At 46.6% G+C, this 17,266-nt stretch overlaps 1 protein-coding gene across 1 annotated transcript in view; it reads right to left on the bottom strand.

Annotated features, from left to right (window-relative positions):
- Window positions 1–17,266, bottom strand: part of CLSTN2 (calsyntenin 2) — a 653,573-nt gene that overhangs the window by 144,090 nt on the left and 492,217 nt on the right. The window contains exons 3-5 of the mRNA XM_036851859.1: window positions 12,448–12,643; window positions 11,493–11,701; window positions 4,424–4,573 (exon numbers count right to left, since the gene is read on the bottom strand). Coding sequence (XP_036707754.1) covers window positions 4,424–4,573; window positions 11,493–11,701; window positions 12,448–12,643 — 555 coding nt within the window. The remainder of the gene's footprint in view (window positions 1–4,423; window positions 4,574–11,492; window positions 11,702–12,447; window positions 12,644–17,266) is intronic.

Here is a 17,266-nt window from a genome sequence, read left to right as displayed (position 1 = left end):
CCTCAAACCAGCAACTGAATTGCAAGTGCTCCTCTAGGACACAGTCTGTGGCCCCTCTAAGCACGGGTCAGCAGTGCCATCTCTGACTGTGTCCGTTGCTGTTACTGCCCCCATCCGCCTGAGAGCCTCTGAGGGCACTGCATCCTCTGTGGTGCTCTGACCCATGGATGGATGCAGATTCTTCCAGAAGTCCTCAGGCATGGGTACCTATAACCGCTTGGCAGGAGGGAAACAGACACTAAGAAGACTGCAAGTCCAGATGCCTGGCATGAAAAGCACAAGCTCATCTTTAGCATGTGTACTGCATGCACACCTTTTTTCTGGTTCCTATTAGAATCATCCATCTCTGTGAATAAGAGCTGCTATAGGGATACTGCGTGTTCTCAGAGCTCAGGACAAAACACAGGTTTAGTTCTCCCTTTCACCCACAGAGGTCTAGCTGATGCTTTGAGGATGCTCTTCTTCCCTGGGCAGCTGAGAATGGGAGTGACATTTCCTTAGGCAAATCTCCACCTAACCCTGCAGAGAAAGCTGACCCTGACCACCTACTCAGAATTACACTCTCAGAATACAGCAGAGAAGACAAAACTCACGTAAGAGCAAGACGCATACGCCTGGTACCCTGGGGTCATTTTCTGGGTGCAAAGCCTTCCTCTCCTTGCTGCCAGCTGAGCCTCTGATAAGCCCTGCTCTGCCATTGGTGAGTGATGGTGGTAAGCAAGCTTTTAGGTGATGCTTAGGTGATGGACAGAAAGTTCAGGGAGTGCCAGGGTCTGTGAGGAGTGTGGTTCTGCCCTCAGGGAGCCCATATCATTTCTTGGAAGACAATATTTACCCACAGAAAAAAGGCAGAGAATGGAATACCATAGCCCGAGCAGATGATGCCTTAGCCAAGGTCTGAAAGGCAGGTGGCAGCAGAGCCAGGGGGTGGGATGTCCTTCGTGTACAGCTGGGTAAGGCCAGCATGCCTTGGGAAAGCTGCAGCCCTACATTCCTGGAAGGGGTTATTGTGATGGAAAAGAGGGCCAATGCCCTGGGGCATCACTGGAGTCTGGGAGGAAGGGAGGGCTCTAGCTGTGAGCAGGTCCCTTGCTCCTCCAGCATAGCTAGCTCCCTGGGACAAGCTGGGTGCAGAAAGGGCTTGTGATGGCACTGATTGGGAGTGAGTGTTCCAGGGGAGACAGAAGGCTCTGAGTGTGATGGATTGCTTTCACTATGCTGCAGTCCCCTCCTGCCTGGAGGGAAATGACTTAGAACAGGTACAAGAATTTGAACTGCCAACCTGCGATTGCTTGGTGACTGTTGTTGCTTGAGAGAAGCCAGCTCTGGGAGGAGCCTCTGTTCCAGGCAATTATGCCTGGCACACGTCCGCAGAGCCCTCACTCACAGCTGGGTCCCCGGGGCTTGGGGAGCATCGCGGCGCCTCACCCTGGCATCCAAAATCTTGACTACCAACCCTCCCCTCCATCGACTTCTCCAAATTCGCTCCCCATTTTCTCCCCAGTCCCCACCCCCTCCTCAAGCCAGACCGGCTTCCTACCATTGTTCACTGCATCCTGAATGGCCTCCAGTCTCTTTGTTCCTCTCCTATTTTACACAGTGAAGCCTTCACCCAACACCTGCTTCAGGAAGAACCAGCCTTTTCCCCTAGGAACCGGATGGCCTCTCCCAGTGAGGAACAGCCTGCTTCATCGTGGTTAGCAAAACGAAACAAAATGAAACAAACAAACAAACAAAAAGCAACCCAGTAAAACATGGCTCACTCCAGTTTGCTCCACAAAGCTGGGAGAAGGGGCTGGACAGGAGACACATATCTGGGACCGGTGGTAATGCTCTTCCCTGGAGAAAGGAACACTTTGAGCTCTGAGGCCGCAGCCCTGGCCAGGAGTAGAAGAGAGAACAGCCCCAAGATGGGCTGGTCAGAAATGGCGGTTGCCCCAAGTGGAGGAGTAAAGTGGACCAGTACGGTGGTAGGACGGAAGATTCCTCTCTAGGTCTGGGGGCTGGGATAAGAATGCCAGGAAAGCACTTTGACCGTCACCACACATATCTGAGAACTTGGAGGACCTGTCTGTGATCTGAAAGCCTGCTGGGACAATGGCTGGGGAGACAGACCTAATGGCTGTCTACAGTGGGTGAGCTAGAGGGAGGAGGGGGGTGATGCAGAATCCAGAGTCAGCTTCTCCCACCCAAGGCTGGCAGACTTAGGCAGGGAGCCACCATCAAGTAGTTGGTCCAGATGTTACACCTGCTTACATCGCTTTGCCTGGCACGGTGAGCAGGTGCAGGGAGGTGCTGCTTCCCTCTTGTCTTTGTTCCACACAAAGGTACATTTTTCACCATTCATTCATGCATTCAGCACTTGCCAATCACCTGGCTTGTGCCTGGCCCTGTGCTGGGGCTGCAGACACACCAGTAGATGGATAACATCCTTGCCTCCCGGACCTCCCTGTCTAGAGCTGAAAATAGCCTCATGCCCCGAGGTAGGGGCCCCATGCATTCTTCACACACAGAATGAAACATTATTAACACATTTTACTTTGCATACATTTAACACTGAAGTAAGTACAAACTCCATTAGGAAATTACGTTTAAATATATTTCAATGTGATTCCAAATCTGTAGGTGTCTCATTTATCAAAGACAAAAAAGATTGGGATCATTCTCCAGATATGGCTTTGCGTTTGGCTTTCCTCACTTTAAATCTCATTGTGAGCTTGTTCCGTGCTTAGAGAGCTTTTATGTTCTTTCCAGGCTTTCTTTTCAAAAGTGAGACTTTCCCTGGGGCCAGTTGTTATACGTCAAAATAAAACAAGGTGAGTTCTTCTTCACTCAAATAGCTTTTCATTCATTTATTCATTCTTTCATTCATTCAATGACTGTTTCTTGAGCACCTACCATTGGGGCCAGACATGTGCTAAACCTGAGAAATTCCACTGTGAACAAGAGAGACAGAATCCTGCCCTCAGGGTCCTTAGGGTCTAGTGAATTACACTCAACCAGAGTTCAGGCCCCCTGAGGTCAGGGACACACAGTTTCCCACTCTGGCTTGTTCCTTTTCCTCTGTCTCTTGCTTGAAATAGACGGACACAGAGAAGACTCTCCTTTGTTCTTTACCTCTCATATGTCTTAGCTGTGTCTCCTCTACTCAGCATTTCACCTTGTCTACTTTGTTCAAAGGCAAATGATTCCAATTCTCTCCAGAGGTGGATTTAATTACCCCCTCCCATCTTTCTAGTTGCAAGATTAAGGAAGATAAAGTTGTGCAGGGGACGATCTGAGGGCAATGACCCAGGTGGGTCCTCAGGTGTCCTTGCATTGCACCATGAGGTCCTGCCAGTCTGGCCTGCTGAATTGGATTAGGAATAAATGCCTGAGTAAAAGGCAGCCATTCAAAGTCTGACCAGTGACCTATATGTGGTCTGGCATCAGCCTGTCCCATAGGGACATGAATGATCAACACAGCTAATCGCACCCTCTCTTGGGGCGTTAAGAATGAAAGATACAGAGAGATAGAGATAGAGAAAGAGGTAGACTATAACAGGGGTCCTGAAGATTTAAAGACCTATGAAGGGAAGGCAGCAGACAGAAGGCATAAAGTGGATGAAACCATGGAGCGCCCTAAGTTATGTGTAAGCAGAACCCTGCAACAGCATCAACAACCAAAATGGTGGCACAGAGATAACTCCAGCATCCCTGCTCGGCCACCAGAACTACTGGTGCCACCACAAGAGCTCTTGTTATTCCATAAACCAACCAATCCTCTGCGAGCTCCATCTCTGCAGCTGGCCTTCCCATCCTTATTTCCCCTTAGTTCATTGCTACACCTCCATCCTCAAAGGGTAGCAAACCTGAACCTTCTGTCTTTACATCCTAAAAGATCTAAAGTAGCACAAATATCCACCTCCATCAAAGGCCATTGCTTCTCCATTACCAGAGCCAACACTTTAGAAACCCCCTAACACAGAGGCTGGATTCTGGATCTCCAGCCTCTGCCTGTACGCCCTCTGTGCAAGCCCAAGGAACACGCAACCTTCCCCAGGTGCTGAGCAATTATCAAAACTTGAAATGCACCAGCTGAACTCCGAACCCTTAGGTAAAGTGAATTGGCCCTTTCTCCTGAGCACTGTGGGATAATTCCCATTGATAGGAAGATGTCATGAGACTTGAGAAAGGGCACACTGGACAAACTGGGCACACGAGTTAGAGGAGTTGCCCTGGACATTCTCAGCTGTAAAATGGGGGTACTATACCGCCCAGGAGTTGTAAGAACAAACAGGCTACTCTGTTTCTCAGAGCAGAGTGCCTGTGCTTTACAAATTCCTCTAGTGATGCATTGTGATGATTGGAGGGCAAGTCCAGCACCTCCTATACACCTGGCCAAGCTGCCTTCACCCAACAGGACTGACGAGAGCAGGCCCACCTTGCCAGCCAGGCTTGCAAACTGGCTTCACGTCCACCTGCACCAGGGTGTCCTGTGCTGCAGGCTTCTGTCCACAGTCGTAGGCGGTCACCAGGATCTCATACTGGCGTTGCTTGTCATAGCTCAGCTTCTCTGTGTTCCTGACGTTGCCTGAAGATACAGGGACATTGAAAATCATTTCAGATCAAGTTAACCACGCTGCAGTTCTTCAAAATCCCTTCTGCCCTCTTCCAACCTTCACCAGAATAAAATGTCCCCTTTCCCTATCTCTTTGTAAAGACTAGGGCAAGTAGGGACGTGGCTTCCACATGTGGCCTGCTTGTGCCTTGGTGGCAGATTCTCAGGAACCGCTGGCTGGAGCCACCCCAGCTGTGGAACGGAACTGCCAGGTAATTCTGCACACACATCTGGAATCCAACTGGTTGTGTTAAGTACGGGGTCGTCAGAAGATCACCCTAAACTGTGCCAACATTAACCCTACAGAAGACCACCCTAAACTGCACCAAACTAACCCTACATTAGGCTGTGTCCCTAATGTAGGGCAACGTATGCTCATCTGACATGAAATCTCTAGGAAAAAGATGGAATTCAGAAACATCCCGACACGTATTTTTTAACATCTGGGCTCTTCGCCAAGAATGTTCATTGCCTCTTCTCACATTATTTTGCTACCAAATAGGAAGTAAAATCAATATGAGAAAACGTGTGACCTCTCTTCTGAAAGCTACACTGAATAACAGATTCCTTGCCCTGGTGGCAAAGACATTTTTCTTCTCCAAGAGAGACCAGACATTGTTTCTGAGCCATTTGTGTGTTTTTGTTCCTGTGGGTTTGATATTAAGGTTCAGAAATAAATTTTTGACAATTAATGAGCAAACTTTTAATTGACTATTTTTGCTGAAATACAATTTTGGTTTCAAAAAATGAATCAAGGTCTGATGTGCATTTAATACTTTTTACTTTTTGATTCCCAGAGATTAAAGTCTCCCTTTGTTGAGAATAATTTCATTCTGGCTTTTTTTTTTTCATTGGTGGAGCTGACAGCAAATTAGAATTCAAGTGATATCATCATCCTTTGCCAGAAGCGAAATCAAGAGAGTGGCATGGACATATGTACACTACTAAATGTAAAATTGATAGCTAGTGGGAAGCAGCCGCATAGCACAGGGAGATCAGCTCGGTGCTTTGTGACCACCTAGAGGGGTGGGATGGGGAGGGTGAGAGGGAGGGAGATGCAAGAGGGAAGATATATGGGGATATACATATATGTATAGTTGATTCACATTGTTATAAAGCAAAAACTAAAACACACCATTGTAAAGCAATTATACTCCAATAAAGATGTTAAAAAAACAATAAAACCCCAAATAAACCAACAAGCAAATACACAAACATGGAATGGCTGACTCAGGTATATATATTTCATTTTTGTGCACCTTTGTTAAAATTAAAAAAAAAATTATTGAAGTATAGTTGATTTACAATGCTGTGTTAATTTTGGCTGTACAGCAAAGTGATTCATTTATACATACATATACATTCTTTTTCATATTCTTTTCCATTATGATTTATCACAGGATATTGAATATACTTCCCTGTGCTATATTGTAGGACCTTGTTGTTCATCCATCCTATGTAATACTAGTTTGCATCTGCTAATCCCAAACAACCCCCTTGGCAACCACAAGTCTGTTCTCTATGTCTGTGTGACTCAGGTATGTTTTTATATTTCATCAAAACTAAGGGGAAACTTTTTAATGAGCTTTCTTCCATTCCAACTGATGTATATTGTTCATGCAAATTGAGACAACAGGGACTAACCCAAGAAAGTTTGGAAAATTAGAAAAGCCACATCATGTGTTAAAGATAGGAAAAATTCATCCACCCATCACTCAATATTAGTAAGACAGTACTCAGCACGAGGCCATGGGCAGGTGCTACGAATGTGAGCATATGTAAGGGTGTGGAGGGTCACGGGGTACGAAGTTGCCCAAGACATTGGACCAAGAATTGGAATCATTTCTTCTGCTATCCGCTCTGGACTGTTTCTAAAAATGCAACTGCAGCCAGTGATTGGAAGTCAAGTTTCCTTGAACAAAGCCAGTCAAGAATCTCTGAATAAAAATGTGTTTGCTGTATCTTTGGCCTTGTGGCGGATGTTCAGAATCCCTTTCCTTTTTCTCCAAATACTTGTTTCGTTCTCAGCTCGGGGCCCCGAGCACATCTGGAACAGCTCAGTATGGGGGTTGGTAACATTCCCTGTGGCTTCTGTTAACAAATTAGTTCATGGTTAAAGCCAACACAGGGGAGGACTTCTGCCAGGCGGAAGCACTGTAATAGGACCACGAGAAGTATGTTTCAGCAACATCGACTTGAATTTTGAACAAAAGGTTTTCACTTTCTTTAAAGTTAAATGGCTCTCAAAAGATACACGTCGTAGAAGAGGAAGGCTCAGGGTTTACTGTCCGTGTGACATTCAGCAGACCAAACACTATTGATTGCGGTAGAAAAATAAAAATAAACACACGAGCCCGCAATCCTTGGCTCAATTTACATCAGCTCCCCTTCTGTAAGAAGTCTTAATGAAACTGTCTGAGAAACTACTTTACTTTCTCCACCACCACCGACTTCACGCATGGGAGAATGGGTTTCAGAGCACAGGATTTGAAGCATCAGAGTATAATGTTTTCACTGATGGTTGTAGAGGGAAGGGTCGTGTTTGGCTAAGTCACACATTTAAAAACATTTTGAAAGATCAGAAACAGCCATCTTTTTTGCTTCTGTGACAATTGTATTATTTTCCCCACACGTGAATGATTTCTCCTAGTGGTGCCTTCTCAGGAGAACTGAGTCCACAGTTAACCCAGGTGAGTACTGATCTCTGGGCTTATTTCTCTGTTCCAAATGAACTTGGGAAGGTTAACTCTCAAAGAACTATCCGTACCTACCATGTGTCATAGTGAAGGTATTTTTTAAAACCTCAGGTGGGGTAGGGGTTGCAATGAGATAAGCGCACTTACCTGCACCCTCCTTCTGATGGAATTTAAATCGGAGTTGCCCTGTTGGAAACTTATGCAGGCCAGTCACTTTGCAAGTGTTCAAACCTTTTGGCCATGCAATTCCACGTCTAACAACTGACTCCAGAAAAAATGATAAAAATTGCAGACAAAGGTGCAAATATGTTCATCTAAGCATTATTTATTACATTGAAAAAGAGTAAAGAAACTGGATGCCCAATAGTAAGAGACAAGCTAAGCCTGATTCTCTGTTTAGACGGACTGCTGTTCATGCTAAAAGTGCTAATCATGAAGCATGTTTATGGAGGGAAAAAATCTACACAATCGAATGTTAAGTGAAAAGGGGAAGATAAAGAAAAGCAAGGAAAGCGTGGCCTTATTTTGTTCAAGAGCTTCATAGAAAAAGTGTTGGTAGAATGTCAGTAGTGGTTCTCTTTGGTGGGATTACAGGTGACTTACTTCTTCTTCATACTTTTCTATGCTTCCCTTGTTTTCCACAAAGGACGTGCGTTTCTCTTCCATTCAGGTGGAAGAGAAGTGTTTTCATGTACTTGGAGAACAAACAGACTTGAGGACACGCTGAGCTCATAGGTGTCCGACGCCTGTTACACACCAGGGCAGCCTGCGGAGGGCTCAGCAGAGGCTGCATGAGACCAACCACTGCTTGGAAGGTAGAAAAGTCTGCCAAGTGGAGACCGGGTGTCACTGAGAGCCCTGCTGCTTCCTCAGCCATTATTCCCACCCCTGGCTGAGTGCAGTACTGAATTCCCACGTTACAATGAGGATCTGAGGCCAGGTTTAAGTAACTTGTCAAGGACCTCTCTCTCTCACACACACACACACATACACAGAGTGGTAGGCGTAGGACTAAGACACAACTTTGTATTTTTGCACTTAAATACCATTGCCATGCGTTCCTGTCAAATGTCACTGAGGACAGTGATAATATCACTGGTGAAAAGGCTTTGGCACCAACACTCAGGGGGCCTGGCTCCAGTCCCCACTCTGCCACTGGGGTGACAGGTGCTATATGGCCCGCTCTTCATGCTTTAGGAATCAGTTTTTCCATCATTTCAATGAAAGTGAGGAACTAAGCCCTACCAATCTCAGAGAGACCAGACAAATGCTAGAAGACGGGGGGCTGGAAGCCGTCTGAAATGGATCCAGAACTTCCCAAGAGGGAGGTAATGTCACCAACTCAGTTATTTGCTCATAATTTCAGTCTGTAAATCTGTGGGGAATGAATACCCTTCATGTCCCAGTCACCCAGGTAAATATCTAATAATCATGGCACCATGAATGGAACACTATATGCTAAGTACCTTGTGAACGTCATCCCCAGGCACTGCCTCTCCCTGAGGCCTCACTACCCCACAATGGGGCAGGGACTGTTGCTGCCATGATTTTTCAGGGGAGGAATTCAAGGGAAGGGAGGCCGAAGACTTCTGGTTGGAAGAGGTTGAGTCTTGCATTAAAAGAAAAAGTCCTGGGGCCTGAATGAGTGGAGCCCAACTCAACAGTACTCCTTCTTTTTTTTTTTTTTTTATTATTTTTTTTTTTTTTTTTTTTTTTTTTTTTTGTTTCATTGGGTCTTCATTGCTGCGCGCGGGCTTTCTCTAGGTGTGGCGAGCCGGGGCTACTCTTTGTTGTGGTGCGTGGGCTTCTCATTGCAGTGGCTTCTCTTGTTGTGGAGCACGGGCTCTAGGTGTGCGGGCTTCAGTAGTTGTGGCATGCGGGCTCAGTAGTTGTGGTGCGCGGGCTTAGTTGCTCCGTGGCATGTGGAATCTTCCCGGGCCAGGGCTGGAACCCGTGTCCCCTGCATTGGCAGGTGGATTCCTAACCACTGCGCCACCAGGGAAGCCCAGCAGTACTTTTTCTAATGTGCATGCAAAGAACTTCTTCAAGGAGCTGGGAAGGTCACTGGGAGAAGTGATGGATAAGGGCCAACTGGGAAGCTCATTAGAATGGGAGCTGCTTCTGTGTTTGCCCTTAGGTCCTGCCTTCGTTACTTGAGAACTGCTTTTGTAAACCTCGCCATGGGCGGGGCGGGCGGGGAGGGGGGTCACGCTCCCCGGGAGTGCCGGCTCTCCTCTTCATCTCAGGCTGTAAACCAACGCTGGAGGCAAAGGCCTGGTGAAGAACCATTACTCACTTTTAATGAGACAGCTAGGTAAATAAATTGGCATGTGTTAGTGAAATGGCTCATCAAGGTGAGTAATTATCTTCATGACTGGGGCAGTTTACCCTCAGGTGAAGGAATTTGCATCTCCTCTCTCCTGGGTCGTGGTTCTCCAGAACTAAGGCAGGAGGCCAAGGCAGCTTGACCACTTGTTCCAGATACCCTCTCCCTTGTCCAGTCTAGCTCTTCAGCAAGGACTTGTCACTCCCCAAGTTCCACAGCTCTTGTGGACATAGACTTATCATAGGGGACCAGAAACATACAAAGCAGTTGTTTCATATTTTGTAGAGTGGCGTGTGTGTGTGTGTGTATGTGTGTGCGTGTGTCATGTATGTCTGTGTGGTGGGGACAGGCCAGCCAATTCATAGGGCCTGTAGGAAAAGCTATCAGGAGCAGTTCTTCTAATTGAAATTACCTGCTTCTTAGTCCTGAACCAAACTTTAAAGTCCAGTATTTTCTCCTTTGCTTTCTCATGTGTTGATCTTGTGTCCTACACACTTAGCATCTAGTGATGTCCAGGTGTGTAACTGACACTGGCCATGTGTTTGAGCATCTTTTAAGGAAACTTCCTTATTACCATTTTGTCTGTTTGATGAATATTGGTTTCATCTTCTGAGACAGATCATAAACTCCAGGAGACCAAGGATGAGGGTTTCTTCTTGGCCTTCATGCCCTATGGAATCTGCTGCAATTCTCAGGATGCAGAAGACTCTGTCATAGGGTAAGTTTCTCCCTGGTCTCAACATCAAGAAACACGGGAAGCACTGAAGATTTGCGAGCAGGTGACTGATGGTATTTCCCTCTAGGCATTGGCTACCAGGAGGCTGAGGGCTAATTCGCTGCCTAGCCCTGGTTCATGGCACGCTTTGTGCACCACCCTCATCCTTGACGCTGCCTGACTTTCTATTTTTTATTTTTATTTTTATTTTTTTTGCTAGATGGTAAGCTCCATGTGGGCAGGCCCACTTCTGTTTTGACTTCCCCTCTATCTCTATTCCCAGTTCCCAGCACTGTGCCTGGCACTTAATAAACATTTACGGCGTGGATGAGCCTCAGGTTTTGCAACTTTCCCATCATTGAGCAGCTAAATCCTATTTGAAACAAAGTGAGGATAATGTACGTATGCTCACACACTCATGCTAATAATGAAACAATATACTTGATTACTATCAAGTTATTGAGAATTACAGTTAAAGTGGGCTGAGTTGATTGGGCCTCTGGCTGTGGTGTTTACACTGAAATGAGTTTTTTAATAATGGTGATGGGGAATAACCAAATGGCTTTCTACGATTGTTTTCAGTTCAGTAAGTTTAGTTTGAGATTGGAGTGTGGTGGGAGGGGTCTTTCATTCCTCATTCTCACTGGGGTGGAGGTTCTCAAAAACCCTTGGCAAGAGCTTTAAAGATTCCTGAATGGATCTATAGCTTGGACGGTGTTTCCAAAATCTGCACCTTCTCTTTTAGCTTCTCTCTGTATGGGAGCAGATTGTTGTGGTGTGGCTCATGTTACAACTTGTTATACAGGAAACTCAGATGTGGCGGAGTTGATGGCATGGCTCACATCTGGATGACAGCAGGAAAATTCTACCAGAAAACCAACCTGTCTTCAGTATCCAAATGCGTGGCATTGTGAGTTCTATAGACTATTCACTGAGGAGGTTTCTGGGGTGTTTTAGACTTGGCCGGGCTGCCGATTTCATAAGGTCATCCCTTCTAGCGCAGGGCTGAGTTCTGGGTTACAGAGCCCACATCAGGGATAGCAAGGGAGGCGTCACCTGCCAAGTGCATTCAGAGCCCTCCCTTGGCCTTCAAAGGGGTGGGGGGTGGAGCTGTTTCCCTGCCTCCGTTCACCGGGGTCCTCTCAGGACACTCACCGTTTCTGTCGATGGCAAAAGGCACATCAGTTGTGACGATTTCGTAGTTGCAAATCTGGCTGTACTGCGGGGAGCAGTCCTCGTCGACAGCCTCCACCTGCAGGATGCTGTCGTAGATCTTGCCCTCTGTCACGACGGCCTTGTAGGCCGGCTCTTTGAAGGTGGGAGCAAACTCATTGACGTCCTTCACCTGGATATGGACCACGGCCCTAGGACCAAACACGGGAAGGAAGAGATGGTGGTAAAGAAAGACTCGCACCATCCTCCCACACCTCCCACGGGTACTGACTCAGGTCGCAAGGTCAGGAGAGTAGAGAAACCACAAGACAGTCAGGGTGGCTGTTGTCTGAGTGCTCTGTCCTCCCTCCCATTGAGACCCCTTTACCTGTCCTTGCTCCAATCCTCTGAGATGAATCCACCCCAGAGAGGTGCCTCCCCTTCTCTGACCTTCCTAGTTACCCAGCTTTAGGCAACACATTTCCTCTAGATCATCTCCCCATTCCCTCCGCTATTCATTCACTCCATCCAGTAAGAATTGAACCACTCTTACTCTGGGTTAGGCGCTGAGCTAAACTCTATTTGAGAGTTACAACCCCAAATGAAAAGTGCTGTGACAGAGAGAAACACACAGCCTGGCAGAAATCCAGGGAAAGGTCTCAACGAGGTCTGCAGGGATGGCCTGGCTGACAGAAGGCTTCCCAGAGGAAGTGACATCTGAACTCAGTCCTGATGGTAAAATAGGAGTATCTTCATGTGAAGCAGAGGGTTGGAGTATTCTAGGGGTAGAAGGAGGCCCGCGCTGATGCCTGTAGGGGCCTGGGGACCTGGCCAGCAGTCGGGCAGGCTGGAGCAGCATGGTGTGACCACTGCACATGCATATCTGAAGAGCAGCATGTGAACGGAGATGGGCGGGCAGGGGTGGGAGGGGTCCAGGGAGCTCCATCAGGTCACTCACTTGTGCGATTTCTTCCAGGCCGTCTCCTGGGGCCCCGTGCCGCAATCGTAGGCCTGGATAATGAACGTGTACTCCTTCTGCAGCTCACAGTCGATGGGGCTCCTGGCGCGGAGCCGGCCCTCTCCCGACGTCTTGTTGAGCACCACGGCCTCGAAGGGCAGCTCCTGGCCATGGATCTTGAATGCACAGATTTCCCCTGCAGGAGGATGGAAGGCAGAGAGTGGGGATCCTGAGAACGGCCAGACTGAACACAGAGCTTCGACTGGACCAGATTTGCAAACCCAAAACCAGACCATTTCCTCCACACAGATAATTGTCAAAGCAGAAGCAGCCTTTAGAGACTCATACCAACACGTTCATGTCCTGGATGGTAAGACTGAAATGTGCCCTATCCGGTGTACCCGGCAGAAAAAGTGGGGTGTGTGGGTGGTCATCGTGCAGGGGAGCTGGCTGATTATCTCAGTTTGCCACTTTTCCTAGGAGGTTTCTCGCTTGCCCTCTGCCCAGTATGAGATTAAGGAATTTGCCCGCGGTCAAAAGACAAATGACTGCAGAGGAAAGGAGAAAAAGGCCAAAGCTTTCACTGTCTTTTGTTTTGTGACAACATCCTTGATTCTTCAAAGTGTGCTCTGTGAAGCAGCGGCCTGGGCATCCCTGGGGAACTTGTTAGGAATACAGACTCCCAGGTCCCACCTGGACCTCCTGAGTCAGGATATGCATCTTTTTTTTTTTTTTCTGGTGTGTCCATGATTTTTTTTTTTTTTTGAAGTATAGTTGATTTACAATATTGTGTTAATTTTTGCTGTACAGCAAAGTGATTCGATTATATATATATATATATATATATATATATATATATTCTTTTTTATATTCTTTTCCATATGGTTTATCACAGGATATTGGATATAGTTCCCTGTGCTGTATAGTAGGACCTTGTTGTTTACCCAGCCTATATATAATAGTTTGCATCTTCTAGCTTAATTAGGGTCCCCAGGTGATCTGTTTGCTCAGTAAATGTAAGCAGCACTGCTTGCCTCTGTCCTTTACTCTTGGTTTAAGTACCCCGCGTTGCTGTAGCTCCTTCCCCCTTCTCCCCTCCCCCTTCTCCCCTCCCCCCTCCTTCACGTCTCTCACCTACCACTTCCCTGCGGGGACAGGGACACCACTTGGAGTTGTCATGTTCTCTCCAAACAGCGGGGGTGAGTTTATGTGAGTTCCAGAATCCCTGTGGAGCCTGAAAAGCCAACTTCTTAAAGAGCTGACCATGTTGTGAAATGAATACATTTCTCTCCGTCAGCTGGGTTCATGTGTATTATAGCTATTTCTCAGCACTAAAACAAGGCCACAAAAATATCTTCTTTATCTCGGTTGATAGATGTTTATTTCTTGAACCCTGACCGTAAGCCCTGTAGTAAGTGTCCTGGAAAGTACTGAAGATCTGAGACACGTTCTCTTCCTGTGTTGAGGGAGCTTACAGGCTTGTTGGGGAGACGATGTGCAGATGTCCAGAAAGACCCTTCATAGTGCAAAAGGGGTGTGTGTGTGCCACATGACACGGGCAGCAAGGTGTCCAGCTATAGGCTGCTGGGGAGTAAAACACAGGCTTGAGCCCAGGGGCCTGAGTCACGTTCCAGGTTCACTACTGACTTGTTGATTTAGTCAAATTATAGTGACTTCTCTGGGTTTCAACTGTGTCGCCTGTAAAAGGGCCCAGGAGATAATGTCGCAGGGAGAACATCTACCTGACATGCCCCAAGCCTGGTCTGACATTGCCCCAGCTGCACTGCTGCGACCAGGGTGAGGTGCCTACAGTCTACAGTTTAAGGGGATCCTCACGCTCAGGGTGACCAGGCATCTGCCCATAAAGAACAGGCACCGTGAGGAGAAGGGGGTAATATGACTGCATGCCTGCTCTGTGTCAGGCATCGAGCTTTGTACCTCCCCCCAGGTGATCTGGTTTAATCTTCACAACAACTCTGCAAGGCAGATGTTTTATACCAATCTGTACAAATTAACAACAACAAAAAGGATCAAAGGAGTTATTACTTGCTCAAGGTCACAGAGCAAAAGTTGGTGTAAACCCCAAGTATGGCTGAGTCCTAACTCCAAGCCCTCTCTGCCCCACTGCGCCATCTCCAAGCAGCCCCATAACTTCTAAGGGGACCGCCGAGGGAATTGCTTCCAGTAACATACTACATTCCCACTCAAGGCTCACTCAGGAGAGAAAGTCCCCACCCCATTTTACTTATAGGAAGCGTGCCCCGATCTCTTACTGACAATGTTTTCTGAGATGGTCAGTCAATACCAGTTTTACCTTTAGGCTTTTGTTTTTTATTATTTCGTCGATCCTCAATTTCATTATGAACACTCCATTTTCACTACATTCCCTCCTGGCCATTTCTCGAATGTAGTTGTGGAATAATGGACAAGACAGACAGCTTGTGGGCCAGGCTCTAACAAGAAGGCTGGTTCCCATTCCATCGCTGTAGCTCAGGCCAGTACTGCCTCTCAGACAAGGCTAGCTCTGCAGCCTTCAGGGAGGGAGAATAGGTTACATTGCCTCCTCAACTTTCATTTCTGCTCTGAATTGGCTGGGGTTGAAGGGATGGATTTCTGACATGCCTGCCTTGAGATTCTATCCCAAGATCAATGCCAATATGGGAATATTAGCAGCAAATGAGCCCAGACTGGTTCTGGGGTGTTCTCTGGAGTGCCCAACTACAGCCATGATTCTAAGACCCATTTCTCTTTGAAGAGTCCAATTAAACTGAATAGAAATGAGGGTAATTTTCTGTTGGAGATATTTGATCACACCTAAAGTAGTTCTCAAGGCTTAGAAATCCTGAACAAGAAGAAAGGAGAGGAAGGAGGAAAAGACAAAGGAGGAGGGGGAAATGCAGACACAAGGGGAAGGTAAGAAAAAGTAAACCTCAGGGCAACGTATTTTCATAGAACTAAATTCAGCTCAATTCAACTCAGTAGAACCAGAATTTTTTGAGGATGGAGTAAGTAAGTGCAAGGCACCATGCTGGGGCTGGAGACACCAAAAAATGACTTGTATACCTTAAGGGGTAAAGATACCCGATCCTCAAGTCTTCATTACCTCCTAGAAGAGACAGTGAAGTTCACAAGGGCTATGCCATGCTCACTTAGTTTGCACCAGCTCAGACTGAGATGGGACTTAGCTCCCTTTACACAAAAACTAGAATTCACGCCACATTCGTTTAACCCACCTCTTCATCTGACTTGTGTGTTCTGGTTGCAGAAATATTCATTTGTTTATTCATCCATTCACTCACCTCATATTTATTAGGGACTGTGCACCCAGCACTGGCAAAACAGTGATGAACAAAATAAGGAATCAGATAATCACCTACCTTTATGAAGGATGGTGATGGTGATACATGCATTGAAGGAGGGCTTCTTGGTGCTAAGAGACTTCTGACCTGGGCAGGTCAGGCAGGGAGGTCTAAGCTAAGGATGTGATGGCTGAGCTGAGATCACAGGAGGAGAAACAGGGAGGCACTCAGGTCACGAGGGAGGGGACTGAGTTTCAGGCAGAGGGGGCAGCACACTGTAGTGCCCTTCAGAAGGAAGGGACATGGGACTGCAGAGACCCATGTGGCCAGAGTAGAGGCAATGGGGTAGGGCCAGTTTCATGGGTGTGTGACCTGAGAGGTACATGGGGGCCATGTGCTCAAGAGGGCCCTGAGCTAGGTTGAAATCTCTGCTGTCATCATGTTGAAATTCTTAATAATTTTATCTTTGAACTTGGGTTTTGTAAATGAAGGCTGATGGGATGATGGAGCGTGTTCTGAGCAGTGGAGATGTGTGTAATAGGCATGCCTCCCCCTTCCTTGCTCTCTGTTCATATCTAGCGTTCAGGATGCACCATAAGCACAGCATTATGGTGGACCCACGATGTGGGGATCGGGGAGTGGCATTCAGGGGGACTCAGAGACAGAACAAGGTAAGCATATGACAGCTACGACTGAATAGTCCACTAAGCAGGGAGCTGACAGCCCCGAGAGGCTACCCCTCTGTTTGAACCAAAATTGTTGTGAACACAGAAAAAAGGCAAGCAACCAAAGAACCTTGTCCTATCCTTTCTTACTATGCTACTTCCCTGTAGTAGCCAATCACTTATGCTGAAAATGATGACAGAGAAGAAAAGGAAAGATAAAACAATCCATTATTCCTTTTCTTTTCACACCGTCTGTCCTTACTATCAGCAAGTCAAATGTAGAGAATATTGATAGAATATGCGCATATCAAGAAGTGAAATGAAAACCTTCGAGTACCATTTGTGCAGCCTTTACAATGCTCTGATAAAGAATTAAATACATATGCATACCTGAGCTAGAACATGCAAATGCTGTAATTTTCAGAGATTCTGCACAGCAGTTAACTGCTCTTCTGTTTGCATTTGAAACAAATTGGCATTGCATAGTATAAAGATAAATTGTAAAATCTATGCTAATCATTTAAAAATTTTTCTTTACTTAGAATCACATCAAATAGCAAATTAAAAGCACAGCAAGTTGAGAGAGAGACTGTGGAAGGAATGTCCTGGGATAGAATCCTGAGGAGGAAGGATATTTAAAACTGCGGTTCCCAGTATCTGTGAATGACACATTGGGCTGTCTTGATCTTTTGTGAGGCCTGTCGCTAGAATTCGTTGTAACTAATAAAGCACTATAGTGGGAGGGTGATGTACTTAGAAGTAAAAGATCAGACCTAATGGTTTCTATATAAAAAATATTGTAACAGGGAAGAACAAGATCTGACTCCATGTTGGATCTGTTTCTTTTACTTTAAC

The sequence above is a fragment of the Balaenoptera musculus genome, chromosome 4, assembly GCF_009873245.2.
Source record: "Balaenoptera musculus isolate JJ_BM4_2016_0621 chromosome 4, mBalMus1.pri.v3, whole genome shotgun sequence".
In the NCBI taxonomy this organism is placed as follows: domain Eukaryota; kingdom Metazoa; phylum Chordata; class Mammalia; order Artiodactyla; family Balaenopteridae; genus Balaenoptera; species Balaenoptera musculus.
Note: the sequence above shows the minus strand (reverse complement) of the source record. Positions and strands in the feature narration are given on the sequence as shown.